At 43.1% G+C, this 20,747-nt stretch overlaps 1 protein-coding gene across 1 annotated transcript in view; it reads right to left on the bottom strand.

Annotated features, from left to right (window-relative positions):
- The window catches only part of phex (phosphate regulating endopeptidase homolog, X-linked), a 40,175-nt gene extending 24,932 nt beyond the window's left edge, over positions 1–15,243 (bottom strand). Inside the window, exons 1-5 of the mRNA XM_034214238.1 lie at positions 14,874–15,243; positions 4,852–4,911; positions 4,583–4,744; positions 3,706–3,789; positions 2,996–3,222 (exon numbers count right to left, since the gene is read on the bottom strand). Of these exons, the coding sequence (XP_034070129.1) occupies positions 2,996–3,222; positions 3,706–3,789; positions 4,583–4,744; positions 4,852–4,911; positions 14,874–14,997 (657 nt within the window). The 5' untranslated portion in view covers positions 14,998–15,243. The remainder of the gene's footprint in view (positions 1–2,995; positions 3,223–3,705; positions 3,790–4,582; positions 4,745–4,851; positions 4,912–14,873) is intronic.
- Positions 15,244–20,747: the final 5,504 nt, after the last annotated feature.

Here is a 20,747-nt window from a genome sequence, read left to right as displayed (position 1 = left end):
TTTCCTGTTATGGAGGTAGGATGTGAACCAAGACAGCGCTGTGCCAGTGATACCTAGGACGTCTGAGAGGCGGGTGAGGAGGATGTTGTGAGAGATGGTGTCAAACGCTGCAGAGAGGTCCAGGAGGATGAGGATGCTGAGGCGGCCAGAGTCAGCAGCAATGAGGAGATTGTTGGTGATCTTGATGAGGAGGGTCTCAGTGCTGTGTTGCTGTCTGAAGCCGGATTGGAAGGGCTCATAGAGCTCATGGTTGGACATGTACAGATGGGTAAAGAGAGGGGCGGAGCTGTCAACTGATCACCATCTGGTGGTGAGTTGGGTCGAGTGGCGGTGGAAGCCTCTGGATAGACCTGGTAAGCCCAAACGTGTAGTGCGGGTGAACTGGGAACGTCTGGAGGAGGCCCAAGTTCAGGAGGCCTCACACCTCCGGCGGAGCTTTTCAGGCATCCCTGTGGAGGTTGGGGACATTGAACCAGAGTGGGCGGTGTTCAAAGCCTCTATTGCCGAGGCAAAGCGGCGGGTGTGGGAGAAGTTCAGAGACGACATGGAAAAGGACTTTCGGGCGGCACCAAAGTTGTTCTGGAAAACTGTCCGACACCTCAGGAGGGGGAAGCAGGGAACCATCCAAGTTGTGTACAGTAAGGATGGGACGCTGTTGACCTCAACTGATGGAGTGTTAGGGTATTGGAAGGAACACTTTGAGGAATTCCTGAACCCGACAACTCCACCCTCTATGGTAGAGGCAGAGCTGGAGTATGACGGGGGATCAACACCAATCTCCCGGCGGGAGGTCACTGAGGTAGTCAAACAACTCCACAGTGGCAAAGCCCCGGGGGTGGATGAGATCCCCCCAGAAATGCTGAAGGCTCTGGGTGTTGAGGGACTGTGAGGGTTGACACGTCTCATCAACGTTGCCTGGAAGTCGGAAACAGTACCGAAGGAGTGGCAGACCGGGGTGGTGGTTCCCCTTTTCAAAAAGGGGGATCAGAGGGTGTGTGCCAATTATAGAGGCATCACACTACTCAGCCTCCCCGGGAAAGTTTACTCTAAGGTACTCGAAAGGAGGGTCAGGCCGATTGTCGAACTTCAGATTGAGGAGGAACAATGCGGATTCCGTCGTGGTCTCGCAAGGATTCTGGAGGGGGCCTGGGAGTACGCTTATCCAGTCTACATGTGTTTTGTAGATTTGGAGAAGGCGTATGACCGGGTTCCCAGGGACTCACTGTGGGAGGTGCTGCAGGAGTATGGGGTGAGGGGTCTCTTGTCAGGGCCATCCAATCTCTGTTCTCCCAAAGCGAGAGCTGTGTCCGGGTCCTCGGCAGTAAGTCGGACCCATTTCCGGTGAGGGTTGGCCTCCGCCAGGGCTGCGCTTTGTCACCGATCCTGTTTGTAATATACATGGATAGGATTTTGAGGTGTAGTCGTTGGGGAGGGGGTCTGCAGTTCGGTGGACTAAGGCCCATTCCCAAACCGCCCCCTACACCCTACCCCTCCGCGCGTTCGCGCGGAGGGTCCGCCATATTAAGTGCTGTTCCAAGCGGTGTGGAGGGGGAGTGGACTATCAAGCCCTCAAACAGCGAGTCTGCATCGGTGCTGACTTGAGACCGGTCTCTACCTGACCGGAGTCAACGCTGTGTGTGTCCGTCAGGAAACAAGCTGTTGACAAGTAGTTCCAGCAAACATCCACTGATAAACTGCGATGTTAACAACCTCTTGATAACCTCATATGTTTTAACTTAGGATCATACCTGTGTTTAGTCTAGAAAAAGGTAAATGTGTGCATTTTATTATAAAGTTGTGTATATTTACGGACTGTTGCAAAAACTAAGAAGCTTATAAACATCAGGTTTAAAACTAAAAGAGCTTTACAAAAAAGTAACACAATGAAATATGTTTGGAGTTTTATTTGAGTTATTAATTTACATTTTTTGTCTAAGAGATGCTGATTTGAAACCGTTGTTACATACAGTTACGGCATTTCCTGTTTCTGCCGGAGAGAGGGGAGGCCGTCCCAAAGCTTGCTGCTGTATTTACTCCCTCCGTCTGACAGGAGGGAGCCTTGTTGAGCTGTGAGTGTGGCTACAGACGGAGTTCACTCCGTCACGGAGGGGTAGGGTGTAGGGGGCGTTTTGGGAATGGGCCTAAGGATTGCACCACTGCTTTTTGCAGATGATGGGGTTCTAATGGCTTCATCGGTCTGCGACCTTCAGCACTCACTGGATCGGTTCGCAACCGAGTATGAAACTCCGGCAGAAATCTTGTGTGAACGAGTAAGTATCTCGTGCGAACGAGTAAGTATCTTGTGCGAACGAGAAAGCATATTGTGCTTACAAATTGATAAAGCGTGGCCTCGTTTTATTTAAATTGAGGCCACGAATTACATCTCGTGCGCACAAGTTAATAAAGCGTGGCCTCGTTTTCTTTATTTTTCTCTCTATGACCCCTCCAGGATGTACGTAGCTCCATACGTTACAATTATATGTTAAAAAAAATATATATAAATATGATATTTGGCATCAAATCATCTGAGGCTTGGCGCCCCCACTGTGATCTTTGGCGCCCCCCAGGTTGGGAACCACTGTATCTATCTATCTATCTATCTAGTACAGGAATAGTTACATATGGGAAATATATTTCTTGACTTCAGAATCAGAATCAGAATCAGAAACGGGTTTATTGCCAGGTAGGTTCACACATACGAGGAATTTGACTTGATGTCATGGTGCATAAATATAAAACAAATGTGATACCACTTGTATACCTCTCACGCGGGAGGAAACGGCTAGATAAAAAGCTGCTAGCTTTACAATCTGACCTCTAAATCTTGCAAAAATATATTCTTTGTTTAATTGGTTCAGAATTTGAGCTGTTAAATTCACTATTGGTGTTAAGTGGAGGGTTATGTGTCAGATAATAAGTGTTTTTTCTAATACATTTTAAAAGTGGAAAACCTGCATGGATAAACAGTATTGAGAGTTAACTGTGGATGTCTGACCTTGAGGATGTAGTTTGAGGAGTTTTTGTCATCGGGGGAGACGTATATTCGAATCAGGACATTCCTGCCAAACTGTTTCCTTAACTCAGTGAGGGTCTTCAGGAGGCTCCACTCCCCCTCGGACCACTGGTACTCTCCTCCGAGCCCCTCCCCCACCACAGGCCACCGAAACTCAGGCTGTCGGAAAATGTTCAGCAGCGGTTTGCTGTCCAACTGCTCCAGTATAGCTATAAAAGCAAACATATCATTTAATACATTACAATTATGTTCAACATTTAGTCTGGTGATTTCATAAGATAAGATAAGATGGAACTTTATTAATACCCTTGGGGAAATTCAGGCGTTTATAGCACCAACCAGCAGAGTTAAAAACAGGATTCACACAAGGTAAAAATAAAGACACAATAGAATAAAAAATGTAAATAATAATACAAAATGTTTTTAAAATAAAGTGATAAAGTGAAGTAACTGTTGAAATAAGACATCACAGAAAAACGTTTAGCATTTCGAATGCACATGTTAAATATATTTACATATGTGTCCAGATGTGAGTGCAGGTTAAAGGTTTCATGTTTGAATTGGATTGTTTATTGGAGGGAATTTATGATTTTCTATTGGCATTACCAAAAAAAGTCTCTAGGGAATACATATGTCAATGTTATGTCCACTTAAATGGCAAAACCAAGTTTGTGTGTGTGTGACAGACTCACTCTCATTCATACAGGAGCGGTAGAGGATCTTAGCCTTAGTCACTGCTTCCAGTTCATCAGGGGGTGAAGGAGCTTCTAGTAACTCTGACAGGAAAAAAATGGTAAGACTCTAACAATAAACTGTCTCTAAAATACACTTTTAAGACATATACTGTATGGGTGAAGTACAGTCTCCAGTTGTAGAAGAAGAAGAAGAAGAAGAAGAAGAAGAAGAAGAAGAAGAAGAAGAAGAAGAAGAAGAAGAAGAAGAAGAAGAAGAAGAAGAAGAAGAAGAAGAAGAAGAAGAAGAAGAAGAAGAAGACAAGAAGAAGAAGAAGCAAGAAGAAGAAGAAGAAGAAGAAGAAGAAGAAGAAGAAGAAGAAGAAGAAGAAGAAGAAGAAGAAGAAGAAAGGTAAGAAGAAGAAGAAGAAAGGTAAGAAGAATAAGAAGAAGAAGAAAGGTAAGAAGAATAAGAAGAAGAAGAAAGGTAAGAAGAAGAAGAAGAAGAAGAAGAAGAAGACACTTTTTTTAATCCTACAAGAGGAAACCTCCAGGGAACAATGGAGGAGTAGAATTAGCGTGTCTCTGGCAAGCCAATCAGGAATTATATTGGCGACTGGTTCCCAAGCTAAGACCCAACAGACTTAGCTACTGCTGCCCCTGAACTACTCACAGCTACCACACAGGGAGCTGCATGAGGTCTAAGGGACTTTGGGCTGAATTTTAAAATGGAGAAAACATTTGAGGTGCAGAAAGAATCGGCCCAACAATGTGCTCTTCAAGTTTGGCATCATGAAATTCCTGCTCCCTGCAATTCTGTCATATACGTTACCAAATAGCTTTATTATTTTATTTGTTGAAGTCATCAAGGTATTTGAAATGTTTAGGGCAAACCCACCTTTGACTTTTACGTCTACATTCTGCCGTAGCCAGGGGTAGATACCATACGAGGACAAGTCTTCAGGGATCGAGTTCTCCTTTAACCAACCGCCACACGAGAAACTATAGAAATCCTCGCAGGGGTTAACAGACCGATCTATTTTACTGAGTACAGACCCCGCTACAAGAAGGAAGAAAAACAAAAGTTAGTGAGTCTAAATAGAAACCTTTCAGTTACAACTTGAATATATCATGCTCAAACAGTGACTGTTTACAAGAACTCCTCACCTGCTTCGATGCATTCTGGGGTCAGACAGAACTCTTCCTTTTGACTAGATTTTTGAGAAACTGAGGAAAACAAAATAGTTGAGGATTAAGCTTGAGAACTGTAAACAGTGTTTGTATAGAGATAGTTATTTAATGCTTTGTGGCCGTTAATCAATGTAGGGATGTTAAATACTTTGCTTAACAGAACCTCAAACCTCGATTTTTAGCTAACATTCACAATAACAATACATTTCCAGGAGTGTTTGTATTAATAGAGCTGGAAAACCAGGAACACATGATGTCTACAAAGCACAAGTCATAAAATATAACTTAACAAATGTTTCCTTCTTTCTCCGCCAGTGTGATAACTTTGTCAAGTAAGAAATGTACTAAAGATCATGAAATGCAGTGAAAGCTTAGAAAAAGTAAGAAAGTTGACGTGAGTTTGAAACCCAGGTGGACCCATGGATCTCTGGATCTTAGGCCCCGTCCACACGGAGACGATATCAGTTGAATCCGCCAACGTTCTCTATCGTATAGACAGTTCGTCCACACGAGGCCGAAACGGAAACGCGTATTCGGAGCCCAAATACGATACACTGTGACAACGGCACCCAAAGTGGGTAGGTCTGAGGACGAAACGCTTGTGGCTCCGTGTGTACGCCCTATACGATCATTTCCTGAAAACGATGACGCCATAGCCCCGCCTCTCCCCACCACCGTCCGCCCGAGACCCCCACAATGAACTCTGCCTTGCCCCCAGGCCGTCCGCCCGAGACCCCTTCCTGGTCCTCCGCTATGCCCCTGGGCTGTCAGCCCAAACCCATCCTCCAGACCCCCTCCACCCATCCTTGTGGCCCTAGTTTTGTGCCCTAGATTTACTGTCATGTACGGAGCCCCAAAGGGTCATGAAAAAATAAAAAGGTAACCGGTAACTTTCTCGTACGCGCGAGAAAGTTTTTCTTCTTTTATGACCCTTTATGGGCTCCGTAGTCATGCCTTGAGTCACAAGCAAATATTGAGTAATGTCCAACATACATATACTTGAGCCTCTGTGAGAAGTACTGCACACAATTCCAAACAAAGCAATCAGAATGCAGGAATAACACAGAAAATAGCCAGCCATTGTTTAACTTGTGGTGTAACCGGAGGTTTAACAATTCTCCTGCTTTCTTAGAAGGTCAACAAAGGCCTGCTTCTCTGACCTCTCAGCAGAAACCTCTGTTATGTGCTTTGAGAGGCAGTAAAAAGATGTGAAGTGAGTGGACAGATTTAGAAACCAAATCCCCGATGTGGAGCGTTACAGATCTGCCTCAATGTCTGACCTCAGAGGTTGACTGCCCCTGCTTGTGAGAGTCACTTCATGTTGTGCCCACGCACTCTATAACAACTTCAACTCAGCATGACCTACTTGCCAAAACACAGCTTTGTCCGACACATATAGCCTAGGGTTTAAACACACACAGATGTCTAAGGTACCGGTGTCACTGCTAATACCAACCTCATGTTATTACTTAAACACCAAACATGTACACAACAATATTTAAGAAGCACACTATATGAACTTATTAAAAAGTTAAAAAAACAAATCCAGCACTTGTCATTCCAGTGTCTGGTCATTCGCATGGCTGCAGATCAGAGGAGGGTTTCCATTAAAGTGGGAGTGTGCTATTGCATACAGAGGCACATAACATAATTATACATCAATGCCACCACAAAAATGTGGACTTCCCTCAATAACAAGATAAACAATACTTATACTGTATGTACCCCACCCCAGTTTCAACCCCTCCCAACCAGGACCATTATGGGATTAGTTTTGTTTCATAAAGATAAAGCAACACTTTCTCAGAATGAAACAAAATTAAGAGTTTAAGAGAAAAAAAAACGGAGTCAAGCAAAATACATTTAATTAAAAAAAATAAAACTATAAGTTGCAAACAAATCATTTGTGTAATCATGTAAACTGCTTTTACCACGCACGTTTCGGGACAATGGCGAAGAAATGCATCGCCCCGTGCAGCTACAAACCCCCGGGAAACGGAGGGGCCGGCGCTCAGTAGTGGCCCTGAGCGTCGGCGGCACGTGCAGGCTCCTCTTCGTCAGCGACAGCGTTTCGGGGAGCCTGTTTCTGTGTGACACGGGCGCTCAACGGAGCGTAGTTCCAGCGTCGAGTGAAGACGTCACCCGGGGTGGGCACGGACTGCGATTGACGACGGCTAACGGTGGTCCCATTCGCACGTACGGCGTGAGGCCTATGTGTTTGTGCATCGGAGGACAGCGTTTCAGCTGGGATTTTGTGACAGCGGACATTTCTTTTCCCCTCCTCGGAGCGGATTTTTTGTGTGCTCATGGACTCTTAGTGGACGTTAAGAATAGGCGTTTGGTTGATGCCTTAACGTTTTCTTCCCTCGTGTGCACACTTGGCAGCGCAGCATATGACGGACTGTCGGGCTCGCTATCAGACTGTTGGCCGAGTTTCCAGACCTGTCGCTGCCCACCTTCTCTGCGCTTACCACTAAGCATGGCGTGGAGCACCACGTCACTACCGAGGGGCCTCCTGTCTATGCCAGGGCCCGGCGGTTGAACCCTTCTAAGCTGGCTGTAGCGAGGGCGGAGTTCGCAACCATGGAGCGCCTGGGCATTGTCCGCCGCTCCGACAGTCCTTGGGCTTCTCCCCTGCACGTCGTCCCCAAACCGAACGGCGGGTTCCGCCCGTGCGGGGATTACCGCCGACTCAACGACGCCACTACGCCTGACCGCTATCCGGTGCCGCATATTCAGGACTTTTCGGCGCATCTGGCCGGTACGGGGGTGTTTTCCAAGGTGGACCTGGTGCGTGGATACCACCAGGTGCCCATGCACCCTCTGGACATTCCCAAGACAGCAGTGATAACGCCTTTTGGACTTTTTGAGTTCCTGCGGATGCCTTTTGGACTCAAGAATGCTGCTCAGACGTTCCAGCGCCTGATGGATTCGGTGCTGCGGGACCTGCCGTTTGTGTTTGTCTACCTCGACGACATACTCGTCGCCAGCGCTTCAGTGCAGGAGCACCTGTCCCACCTTCGAGCCCTTTTCACGCGGCTCAACGAACACGGATTAATCATCAATCCTGCAAAGTGCCAGTTCGGGGTGTCTGACATTGATTTTCTGGGGCACCGCGTCACCAAGGGCGGTGCGGCACCTCTGCCGGCGAAGGTGGAGGCCGTTGCGGCTTTTCCTCGCCCGCTCACAGCCCGGTCGCTCCGTGAGTTTCTGGGGATGGTGACCTTCTACCACCGTTTCATCGCCCGGCCGCACACATCATGCGGCCGCTGTATGAAGCATTGAAGGGCAAGACCCCCGTCCAGGCGATCGACTGGACGGCAGAGGCGGACGTTGCTTTTGCTGAGGTCAAGACCGCGTTGGCTCAGGCGGCTTTGCTGGCACACCCATCATCTACGGTTCCCATCTCCATCACGACGGACGCTGCACAGGACTACCGCTTACCACCCTCAGGCTAACGGCCTCTGCGAGCGCTTCCATCGCTCCATGAAGGCGGCCCTCAAAGCCGGCCTTAAGGACGGGAATTGGGTCGACAAGCTGCCCTGGGTGATGCTGGGCCAGAAGACTGCGCCTAAAGAAGACCTGCAGTGCTCTACGGCTGAGATGGTTTACGGGCAGCCGTTGAGAGTTCCAGGGGATTTCCTCCCTAACGCATCAGCTCCCTGGTCGGCGTCGGCCCAGAGGGCTTTCCTGCAGGACGCCGCTGAGGCCTTTGCTCCGATCCCTACTACTCAGCACGGTACTCAGGTGTCCCAGGTTCCCGCAGAGCTCCGCTCGGCGGAGCACGTGTTCATCCGGCACGATGCGCACAGAGGCCCCCTGCAGCCCCCTTATGATGGGCCTTTCCGGGTCTTGGAGCACGGGGACAAGCACCTGGTGGTCGACCTGGGTGGCAAGGCCGAGCACGTCTCGGTGGACCGGGTGAAGGCTGCTCACCTGGACTTGGACCAGCCTGTGGGGCTGGCTCGACCTCCACGACGGGGCCGCCCCCCGGCCTCGTCCCCTGTCACGGATTTAAGACCTGTTGTTCCGGTCCCTCCCCTACCGGGGGCCGCACAGGCGGAAGTCACTTTTCCGACTCCCGTGCTCAGGAGTCGTGGGGGTCGGCGCGTCGTTCCTCCCCGCCATGCTGATTTTGTTTATGTGTGAATTCTGGGGGGCTTGTGTGGTGACACGTTATTGGACATAATTCACCTTGCTTATTGTGTTGCCACACGGACCCTTTAGTGGGGAACACCTGTAGCTTTAGCTGCCATTCCTGCTAGCTCATCAGGCAGAGCAGTGCATGTGTTAACCTCTCTGATAGTAATGGATAATAAAGATTGGAACTCCATTCTTAATACACCGCCTCCGACTCTCTTTTCACGGCACTACAATAGCTTATTTTATTGACACGCTAATTTGATGTGAAAATCAATGGAGGCTGAGTTTACTACTTCTCTTTGTAGGAAAACCTACCGTCCATGACTGCCCCTGAGCAGTGTTTTATTTGTTAACTTCATATTTTTCATTTCCTAAAACATTTATTTTCCTCTAACAGTGTGGATCATTGAGACAGCGTGGTGTCCAGAGGTCTTATCCCGTTTCCCACTTCCTCTGAGGGGACAGTACGGAGCATGAAGAAAGACCTGCCATCTTCGTCCACGCTGGGCGTTGCTGTTATCACTTGCTCAGTGTCATTTCATTTGACCTAATCTCTTTACATATACATTTAATATATTTTATTATCATCCACCTTTTTGTTTTATGTCCTTTTATTTAAAACATTCTTTGAGACTTAATCTTCTGGTTAAAATGTCAATAAATGTAATTTGTATAATCACTCTTTTGTCTTTATTCTACATCAAAATGGTTCCATTCAAATCTGTTGATTATTCAGATCTTCCTCAGGCTAGGAATAGTATTTAGAGTTTTGAATGTTAAATGTATATAATTTTCTCTCAGGATATATAATGAGACAACACAGTTTGTATCCATTGTGTATGAGATACATCATTCAAATAACAAAAATGGACCCACCTTTGTTTTATTATTAGATGCTCAGAGCAACATATAATATCATAATCACAAATATTAAGTGAGATTGCGTCTGACATGAACAATCTCCTTCTGTGTGATACACAAAGACCCCATTTTTTTAAGGAAACGCCTAATTTACTTTTTTTGTAAATTGACGTAGCATTTCACAATTCTGTTTTCATACAGATTCAACATACGTAAGTTACAAAGTAAAAATGAGTTTAAAGGTGCTGGATAACAATTTAGATCAGGGGTGTCGAACTCAATTTCATCACGGGCCACATTAAAGGGCCAGTTGTAACTTTAAGACTATATAAATATATATATATACATATATAAATATATATAACAATTTGATGTATTATATTACATTATTGCCTATGCATTGGGTTATTATTGAATAGGGTAATAACTTCATAATGAACTACGTCTGAAAGCAGAATTCTAGGGCAATTAATTGCAAATCTCTTCAGTGACAAAATGAGATGCATTTTGGGACAATGCTTCTGTAAAGTGGCATGAAACCGTATAATAAACATATTATATTCCTTCTAAGCTCTTGCGGGCCACATACAATTTAGTCGCGGGCTGGATTTGACCCCCATGCCTTGAGTTTGACACCCCTGATTTAGATGGTGTCTTCACATTTTTTGGACAGTTCAAAAAGCAACATTTTTACTAAGTTATTCATGCATTTAATTTCCACCTTTTTTAAGTTGGTTTAATGTACGCATCTTCAAGCTGTATATGTGAACGGTGTCTAGTATTCCAACACGTTCTCACTCCCACCCCGTCACATATTGACGGACCGTCAGGGCCCGTCACTCTATTACGTATAGGGTACCCCTTGGAAGTCAGTTTTCAACGGGCAGGGAATCCCATAGACCTTCATAGACCTCCCATAGCGTTGATAATAGACGCCATGAGAACGCTCCCCGGCAAATGCTACCCCGACAGTCGGTTGTTATTGTCAATATTAATATAATAATTATTTATTTTGTAATAGTCACACTCGATTTTGCCGATTTTCTTGTTGCCCCAGCTGGTCGACACCTCTTTTAGCAGAAACAAAGGCTACATTAATGTATTAAATCGATGTTAATCCATGTGTGTGGTTGTGGAATTAATGGACGTGCCGTTGTGCGATTGCGCAACGCAATAATTTACAAACTCTTCAACTACAACCCTAATTATATTTTAAAACATTTTAGAAGGCCTCACGAAATACTTTAATGTAAATGTAAATGTGAAGGGATGTGTGTAATGTGGTGATTATTATTCACCCGCGGATCTATGGGTTGGGGTATTGTTGCGCACGGACATAATAGTTAACCGGACTTCCTGTTGATGTGAAATCCGAAAACATTTTTTTTTAAATAAAATAATACTTTATTCCGAGTGTGCTTGCTTTTCTCTTTGAAGGTCATCACATAACGGCATTGTAATACACCGTTCGGCTGCATTAAATATTACCAGTGGCGACTGGTCATTAGGGGCACAGCCCCACCTAGTGTCAGCAGAAAGTATTACAAATAATGATTACAAAAAAATGCAAAAAATTAATTAAAAAATATATTAAATATATTTTAAGATCATGTTTAATCATCTGATTCGTCTGTACATTGCTTTTTTATTCTGTGTTCTTCTAATTAGTGTCTACAGTGTGTGCCTATTAAGCTGTTTAGAGCCATGTGGGACAAAACCCGATCCTGCCCCTCCCTCTTACTGTCTAAGTCAATGGTGACTGTAAAAACTACACTGCGCATGCTCAGAATATTTTCCTATTTAATGAGTGTGGCAAAAAAATAATGACCATAGGGGCATAGAGCTGCCATCCCCACCATACGTCATCTCACATAATTCAGAGCCGATTGGCTGTAAGTACGTGTGCCGCGAAAAGTGTGATGTGTGAAGAGGAGACGAGAGAGCTGCAGTGACGCGTCCTAAAACCCGGAAGTAAACTGTGCATGGCTTCCCTCGACAAAAAAGCAATGAGATTTCTCCATAGGATTTTAGAAAATAGCTCCAAATAAGATCTGTGGGAAACAAACCTGTTAGATAAATGCACGTTTTGTTCAGCCGGATAATATCCACATGTCTACCCTACTTTTATCATTTTCGAATCATAAATCCATCATTTAGATTTATGATAGACTTTTGAAACTACAAGAACATAAGGAGGACTTTTACAAAAAAGTCCAGAAGGATAGGCAAATGGACTTAATCTTCAAGTCAAGGTAAGACTGCAATTTTATTGAAAATGGGATCTTACTAAGAGAGAACAATTCAATATTTATATTTATATTTTTGGGTATCCTTCTGTTGAACTGTCTGTTTAAAATTAATTGAAGCATCAGACAAAAAAAGCTTTTGAAAATAATATTATATTTTGATTTAGGTCAAAATATAATATTTGTAAACCTGAAGAGTCAGTGCCAGTGCCTCACCAGCCATGAACCTCACTGCAGAAGCTTATATATAGACATCTAATTTTTTTGTGCCCCACCACTTTTGTACATATAAAAACGCCACTGAATATTACATATCTGCCGTAGTTCGCTATTTATAGAGCCCTGGTGAGAAGACTTCTAGACAAACAGGAATAACTGCCGCCGAAACTGAATATGTGACGTGGATCATAAATATATCAGCAATCAAACTAAATCTTCAATTTCTCTTCACACAATACGTCTCCTTGCAGTATCAATACTAATTCGGCTGACTTTTATATTTTATCCAATCGGTATATTGGTATATGTACACCATAACGGTGCACAGCTGATAGAAAGGGACACCTGGTGGTTAAAGCACGTTATTGAAATTTATTATTTGTATTATTAGATATTAATAGGAGACACAGACAGACAAACTAATAAGGCTTTATTTAAACATTAAAGAATACTTTAGGTTAAGGTCTTATTTTGAATAAGAAAAAAGCTTTGGGGGTAGAAATATTAAGCCTGATAAAGTACTAATATATTGCTTTCCTGCAATGTTAACTACTGTATGTTTAAGCACTTATTTTAACTGATATTATACATATGTATTATACTCTTATAAGATGTATGTAGATAGTATAAGAAATGTGCAGAATATGACAGTTTAATGGTGGAGGTATAGACACATATTGATAGATGTCTTGTAATGCACTGTTGAAGGAACCTGCGACCCAGGTTTTTCATCTCCGACCTTGTCAGGTATTGAACAATCAATAAATAAAGAACACAGAATTTGTGTGATTATACTAAATGATTTACAAATAAATACCACTGCATATTTACAACTGTTACACATGCTGATGTAACACAAATGTTTCCAACTTAGGATCAATAAAGTATATCTTATCTCTTTCGACTCCACTTCGAGCGATATAATTACTAATAAAGCACTTATATACTAATAAAGGACTGGCTTATCTAAAGCCAGTTGAGTAGCACTTGAAATGTTTTAGCTCTATGAAACCTGATGTACTTATATGATTCTGTTTTATTCAAGTTTGTATCTTGTTGGTCGAACGCACTTATTGTAAGTCGATTTGGATAAAAGCGTCAGCTAAATGCAATGTAATGTAATGTAAGATGATCGATGGCTATGCCATATTTGCCTCTGAACCTTGACAAGTGCATGTTTCAGGCTTATCAATTCACAACAGGAGGGGTCACAGACATAAGACCAGCTGTTAAATAAAGCTCTTCTGACCTTAGCTGGCATGTGGGTATATATTAATGCTGCCCATTATGGGCACAAGCCATTTTCACCCATTTATTAATTATATGTTTTAAATTTGAGTGTTTCCTATCCCCTAAACCTCCAGGGATGTACACAGTTTAATACTGGCAACTTCTTATTATGGGAAATACGAAAACGTCTTTTAAAACTACAATTCCCAGTAGAGACGTGCCATAGAGCATGTTGCAAAACACACAATAGCCAGCATGTGTAGTTCTGGGGACGGGGTGGGGGAGGGGAGGACGGGGTGGACCCGTTCAAATCCAGTTTTGGACAGTCTGCCGTGGTTCCATCCCATTTCAAGTGCTGTTCGACGCTCGGCGCACACTCAAACATCCAATCACAGAGCTTGAGGACTATCACAGGGTTTGTCAAGCGAAGCGGAGAGAATACTTACTTCCGGGTGTAAAATTCTCTAAAGCAACTACTATGAGCTGCTCCGACCCTCGGTCCTGACGGACTCCAACTTGTGTTTATTAATCAAACAAATAAATAAACACAAGGATAATTATGTGTTATTGTTGAGTAAATAACAGTGTGTGGTTTAGAAAATAATACAAAATTAGAAGAAAAAAACGATGAAACAATACAGATTTCAGTATTCTGAGCCCCTACTCTCCCCATAACTGACGGCAACAAAAGATGTAAAAAAAATGTAATAGAGTGACGGGGAGGGGCCCTGACCGTCCGTCAATATGTGACGGGTTGGGAGTGAGAACGTGTTGAGTATTCAGGACTATGCTACGGCAACTCCCAGCAATTAACAGAAGCTTTTTTAGATTTGGCTGCCGTAAGATTACCAAAAAAACAGCAATTTCTCTGACCAAAACATTTTTTATGGGCACTGCCCCCAATACATACACACAAACAGACACACACCCAAGCCATAACAGTTCCCTTCCTATTAGTTTCACATTCTGCAGGAGATAATACCCACAAAGTGTCAACATACACATTCTTTCCTCTTTTCCCAGAGTTCAACAGTCCCACAGTGCGTTATGTACAAGGTTCTGTATGTGGGCGTGTATGAAACCTTATATGAACCAAAAATAGTTTGACATAAGTAACCCACAAGCTCTCCACAAAACCTTTGCTCCCACCGACTTGCGTTATTTACAGTCTGCATTTACTATAATCTGAGAACAGTATGCCATGCATTCCTGTTTAATTCCTTACAACTATATTGCAGGCTGAAATAAAAATGTGTGTGGATCTGTGTGTTTGTGTGTGTGTGTGTGTGTTGGACTTACCCAGTATGAGTGCAAGCAGCAGAGCAGCACAAAGACACACACACATGGCCAGGGCTATCCTGTAGAGACGACTGTTGCCCCTCTCGGGTTTAACGCCCCCACCACTCAAACGCTCCACTTCCATAACTTACTTTTTGATATCACACACACACACTCACAGTCTCTGAAAATAGGGGAAACACTAAAAAAGAGCAATGGATGAAAACCAGAAAGCAAAAATATCTGGCCAAAAAAGTGAATGGAGAACAATTAAATCCAAAGTTATATTAACATCTTGCTAAAATGACACACTTTCTCTATGTAGTCTGGTGTCTTTCCAAATGTACCAGCAGACTTCATTAGTTTTCCCGAGTCTTTCTCTCTGCTGCTATCTGTCTATCTGTAACTACTCTAACTTCACCCCAGCTTTTCAAACTGTCCCTCCCTTCATCACTCCTCCTCTCCCCTGACACTCCTCCCATCCCTACCATCATCCAGAACAGAGACCAGACTATCAATTAATAAAACAGTTAACTTAGACCAGAACACTATCTGTGTGTGTTACTGTGTTGCATTAGAGGCTGTAGACCTTGTTAAAAGCCTACATGTACAACATTTATCAGATAAGACAGTCGACCAGAGCAATATTTGACTCACACACACATACAGGACACTGATTAGCGATTACAATCAATTAATCCGATGACATGGCCACATGTAAAAACCCATCAGTGTTTTTTTTCTCGAGAAGAATCAGTAGTTTATTTGAATAGATAGACAGTGACGGTGATGACAGTGACACCAAAGCTCCTGATTGGTCCTGTAACCTCCTCTGCTGTGGTGAGAAACTTTTTTGCATGTGCTCATTAGGGTTTGGGGCCCTCGGCCACAAAGTCCTTATATAGACATGACTTCCTGCGCTACTTTAAACACCCATTCATCAAGCAGACACTTCCACCACGATGCTATTGTTCACCATTGTGACTCCTAATCACTTGTGTCCTGTTTTTATTCTTATTGTTTAACATCTTAATTGGGACCCTTTGCTCTAGTTTTGATTGTCTCCATCAGTCAGTCGGTCCCACACTTTGGTAAAGACTGTAATAACTTATCGGATTTCCTTGACATTCTGTACAGATAAACACAACAAGTAAGGACATTTGTGTTTGTTAGAGGTCTTGTTTCATCAGACTTCAATCATCCAATCCACCAAACAAGAGTCAACAGCAAAAAGCTGATTGGCATTGGCAGAGATTTTACAATTTTTTCATGGTAAAATGGTATGTTTACCACATACTCAGCTCTGCTGCTCATCCCACACATGCTTGTTCCTCACCAATGTGGCACTATTCCACTATGTGGAACTATATATTTATTTGTTGTTCCTTTCTTTTCTTTTCACTATATCTGTGAAGCGTCTTTGAGCACCTGTAAAAGCGCTAACAAAATAAATCTATTATTATTAGGGCCCGAGCACGGAGCGCTAGGACCCCAACGGCGTCCTAGCACGAAGTGTGAGGAACCTATTGTTATTGGAGGAATTCTTCCTATTATTATTAGTCGCCATCTTTCCTGTTTTTGAGGGCTTTAGGATGCTTCAAAAGTTGTATAATTTTGCACGGACGCCAGGACCGGTAAAAATTGCAACATTCTGGAGTCAATGGGTTAAATATTCCAACCTGCTCACTAGCGCCACCTATCAAAATCCCATTTCTGAATACATTTACAAAGTTGCACCGTAACACCGAATGATCTGAAATTGTGCACACATATCCGGGTGGACCTGCTCTAAAAATGATCATCTTGGACCCCTAAGCTCCGCCTACTTAAAATTTAAAAATTTAGTTTTTCGACACCAAACTTTGTATACAGCATCGGTGGAGGGTCAGACACATTACCAAATAAAATGAGCATGTTCAGACAATAAATATTGCCGCCATGAATCAAAACGTACTCGCAAAAAGGCGGGGCTTACAAATAAATGCTCATAAGTCATCAACAATGTATCCATATATCACAGATTTTGGCGGATAGCTTCAGTCCGGGGAATAGGCACACCATTTTCATTTTGGACTATAGGGGGCGCCAAAAACACCACCAATTATAACTCAAGAACGGATGGACGGATTTTAATTTTTTACACATACTCTGGGGGTGACTACGAACTGAGATTGAAAGTGTCGCAACAAATGCAGAATGTGGGCGTGGCCTATACATTTTTTTTTTATTCCGATAGCATAAAATGAGCTTCGGACGCAAAACTTGAGACACACGTCACAACCCAAAACCTTTTCGAGAATGTAAAAAAAAAACGTAATTTTTCAAAAAAAATGCTCACTAGCGCCCCCTATTGTGTGGTAGTCACATATCGTTTCTCAGAATTTCACGAATTTTGGCACAGACATTCCCCATGGAATTGCGGACATATTTATAATTAGCTTCCATTAGCCCCGCCCCCGACAAAGTCGGCCATTTTGAAAAAATTGCGTTTTTCATGCATTTTAAGCACATTCTTGCAAACTCCTCCTAGGGGAATGATCGGAAAAATTCCAATCCAGGACAAGTTCAGCCCCTATCCAATATGATGCTAAATTGCGAAGGACATTTTTGATAGCTCAATCGTGGAGGTCGTAAGCTAACAGCGAATACACAATTGTTGACGATTTACATGTCGCAAATTACTCCAGACTACTCGCATATAGTTTTTCCGATATTCACGAAACGCTGTATACACATTTCTATTATGATTGCGGACATATTTCAAATTTGCTTTTATTAGCCCCGCCCCCCAGGAAGTTGGCCATATTCAACAATGTGCGGTTTTCATGCATTTTAAGCACATTCTTGCAAACTCCTCATAGGGAAATTATGGAAAAAAATTCCTATCCAGGAAAAATTCAGCCCATATCCAATGTGATGCTAAATTGCGAAGAAAATAGTTGCTAGCTCAATCGGGGAGGTTGTAAGCTAACAGCGCATACACCATTTTTGACGATTTACATGCCACAAATTACTCCAAACTACTCGCATATAGGTTTTCCAATATTCACGAAACGCGGTATACACATTGCTCTTATGAATCTGGACATATTTCAAATTGCCTTCCATTAGCACCGCCCCCCAAAAAAAGTTAAGCACATATCGAATGTCATGCTACATTGACACACACCCACCCACCCACCCACCCACCCACCCACACACACACACACACACACACACACACACACACACACACACACACACACACACACACACACACACACACACACACACACACACACACACACACACACACACACACACACACACACAACACACACACACACACACACACACACACACACACACACACACACACCACACACACACCACACACACACACACACACACCCACACACACACACACACACACACACCACACACACACACACACACACACACACACCACACACACACACACACACACACACACACACACACACACACACACACACACACACACACACACACACACACACACACACACACACCCTTTGCTGGCGGCATATTCATTACAACATACACCTATACACACCCTAACCCTACTGTTTATTTGTAGATATCTCCTAAAGCCTACAAATAAAGTGTGAAATGTAGGCCTGTTACATATATTATTGAGCGAAATATATTATACACACTGTTCTGCTTTTTGCACTGACCTCAGCAGCTGTTCTCACTGTAAACATCGCATCACAATGAAAGCAGTTGTATTAAAAAAAAAATAGCCGAACATCCAGGGGAGATGTGATTAGTGAGTAAACAAACGGTAAAGGGCAGAAAGTCTGAGGCACATTTAATCATCTTAAATAACGTATAATCACAACGGGAACAGTTTGTCCAGCCATGCGTCACGCCTCTTTTAAACATCACTGTTGGCTGAAATCGACTCCGGAGAATACATCAGTGTACCCTCGGTTATAGCTCCTCCAGAGAGACTCCTCTCTCCTCTACATCAGTGTACCCTCGGTTACGGCTCCTCCAGAGAGACTCCTCTCTCCTCCCTCCTCTAAATCAGTGTATCCTTGGTTACGGCTCCTCCAGACAGCCTCCTCGATAATCGATCCTCGACGAGCCTTTAGAGAAATTTGTTTTCCTTCGAGACGGCGCGCCGACATCCGTTTCCGGGTCGCTGCCGGAGGACCTGGGAGTCTGGGATGCGAAAATTATAGAAATGAGAAACGGCTCATTTCCCAGGACTCGCGCGCATCTGCTTGACGCCGGGACAACTGGCTGCCCTCCCCGACAGGCGCACGGACGCGAGGGCCCGCTCATCACTGCGCGCACATCTGCGACCGCATTTTAAATGATTATTATTGGAAAGGTAAGAAAACAGGCTTTCCAACGGTATAAGATGTATTGCCAATAAGCATTGTTACAAGAAAGAAATAATCTATCAAACACAAATGTCCTTACTTTTTGTGTTAAGTTTATTACCATCAAAAGATAAATCCCACTTAATGTAGTCATCCTCTGACTTTTCCTCTAATCAGGTTAAAGTAACACTTATTAAGTGAAATACCTCAATATCTAACAAAACAAAAGATGAACATGATAAACATTACAACTGCCAAACATGAGGATGCTACGTCATTGAGAGCATGTTGGCGCTTATGTGACCATTCCTAAATATACAGTCACACAGAACTGCTAGCATGGCTGTGTAGACTCTTGGTCCTGTTAACACACTGAAGAGTTCACAGAGTATATTCAAGGACCCATCCCTTAACATGAAGCACAGTCAGAACATTCCTCCGTTCTGCCCTCTCCTCCCGATCGTCATCCTCCCATGTCTGTTTTCTCCAAACATCACTCCAGGCTGTCATTAGAGCAAGATAAGCAACTACAACACACATAAGCAATCATTTCACATAGATTAGAGAAAGAAAATCAGCCTTCGAAATATCTTATTTGAACACAAACATACACACACGAAAGGCGCCAACTCCTGCATGCAACATCCTCCCACCAGCGTCCGTAATTATTCAAAGATAAAGTCTCTAAAGTGGCCACGATTTTGAACCTGCTGACAGAGGTGTCTGCTGATCGTTGGTAAAAACACCTCCGTGGCTAAGCTGAAGGCCGTTCAGTGTTTATGTCTGTAGGAAACACCCTTCAAAATTATAATGTGTCATCTAACGCTCACAAACTCAGGAGATAATAGGTTATAATCTCCCTGAATATGCGACAGAAGAACTGCGGCCTGGAGCTGTTACTAAAAGTGTAGCATGTGTATTTTGTAATGAAGATAATGAGCCAATATCCCAAGGTGCGGTTTTTTGAAAGGAAAATCAGGCTACCTGCATGTTCCAAATGCAATTGGACAATAGTAATATAAATAAAAAATAAATATACAAAATAATTTACATAAAGATGAAACTGCACAGTATTGTTTTTAACTTGAAAACATTCTTAAACTTTTGAAAATCTATTTTGCTGTATTTAACACAATTCAGACCAAACTATAATATGGAAATGTGTTACTTTTATTAAGTAAGAATATAGTCTTCCATTGTCGTTAATTTTTCATACCGTGTACCAGTTTACAGTTATGTACAGGAGTTCAAGTTTTTAACAAATACATTTATAAACACTGAAGACTGCTTTTAACAACAAGTAATCAGTTAAAGATAATTGACTTAATTGTTTTTTATGACTTCTAAATATTAGTTTCCAAGATGAGACACATTTCTAAATAAAATTAGCTATACCCAATTATATTTTCATATAGTGCCTTCAATTGTTGCACCCTCAGGGTGTCAAGTTTCTAAATAATACTACAAAGCGTTTTCCAAAATCCAAAAACCTGCAATCTAGAGAAGTAAAAGGATAAATGGATTGAATTACAACACTCTAAAA

The sequence above is a fragment of the Gymnodraco acuticeps genome, unplaced genomic scaffold (genome assembly GCF_902827175.1).
Source record: "Gymnodraco acuticeps unplaced genomic scaffold, fGymAcu1.1, whole genome shotgun sequence".
Lineage (NCBI taxonomy): Eukaryota > Metazoa > Chordata > Actinopteri > Perciformes > Bathydraconidae > Gymnodraco > Gymnodraco acuticeps.
Note: the sequence above shows the minus strand (reverse complement) of the source record. Positions and strands in the feature narration are given on the sequence as shown.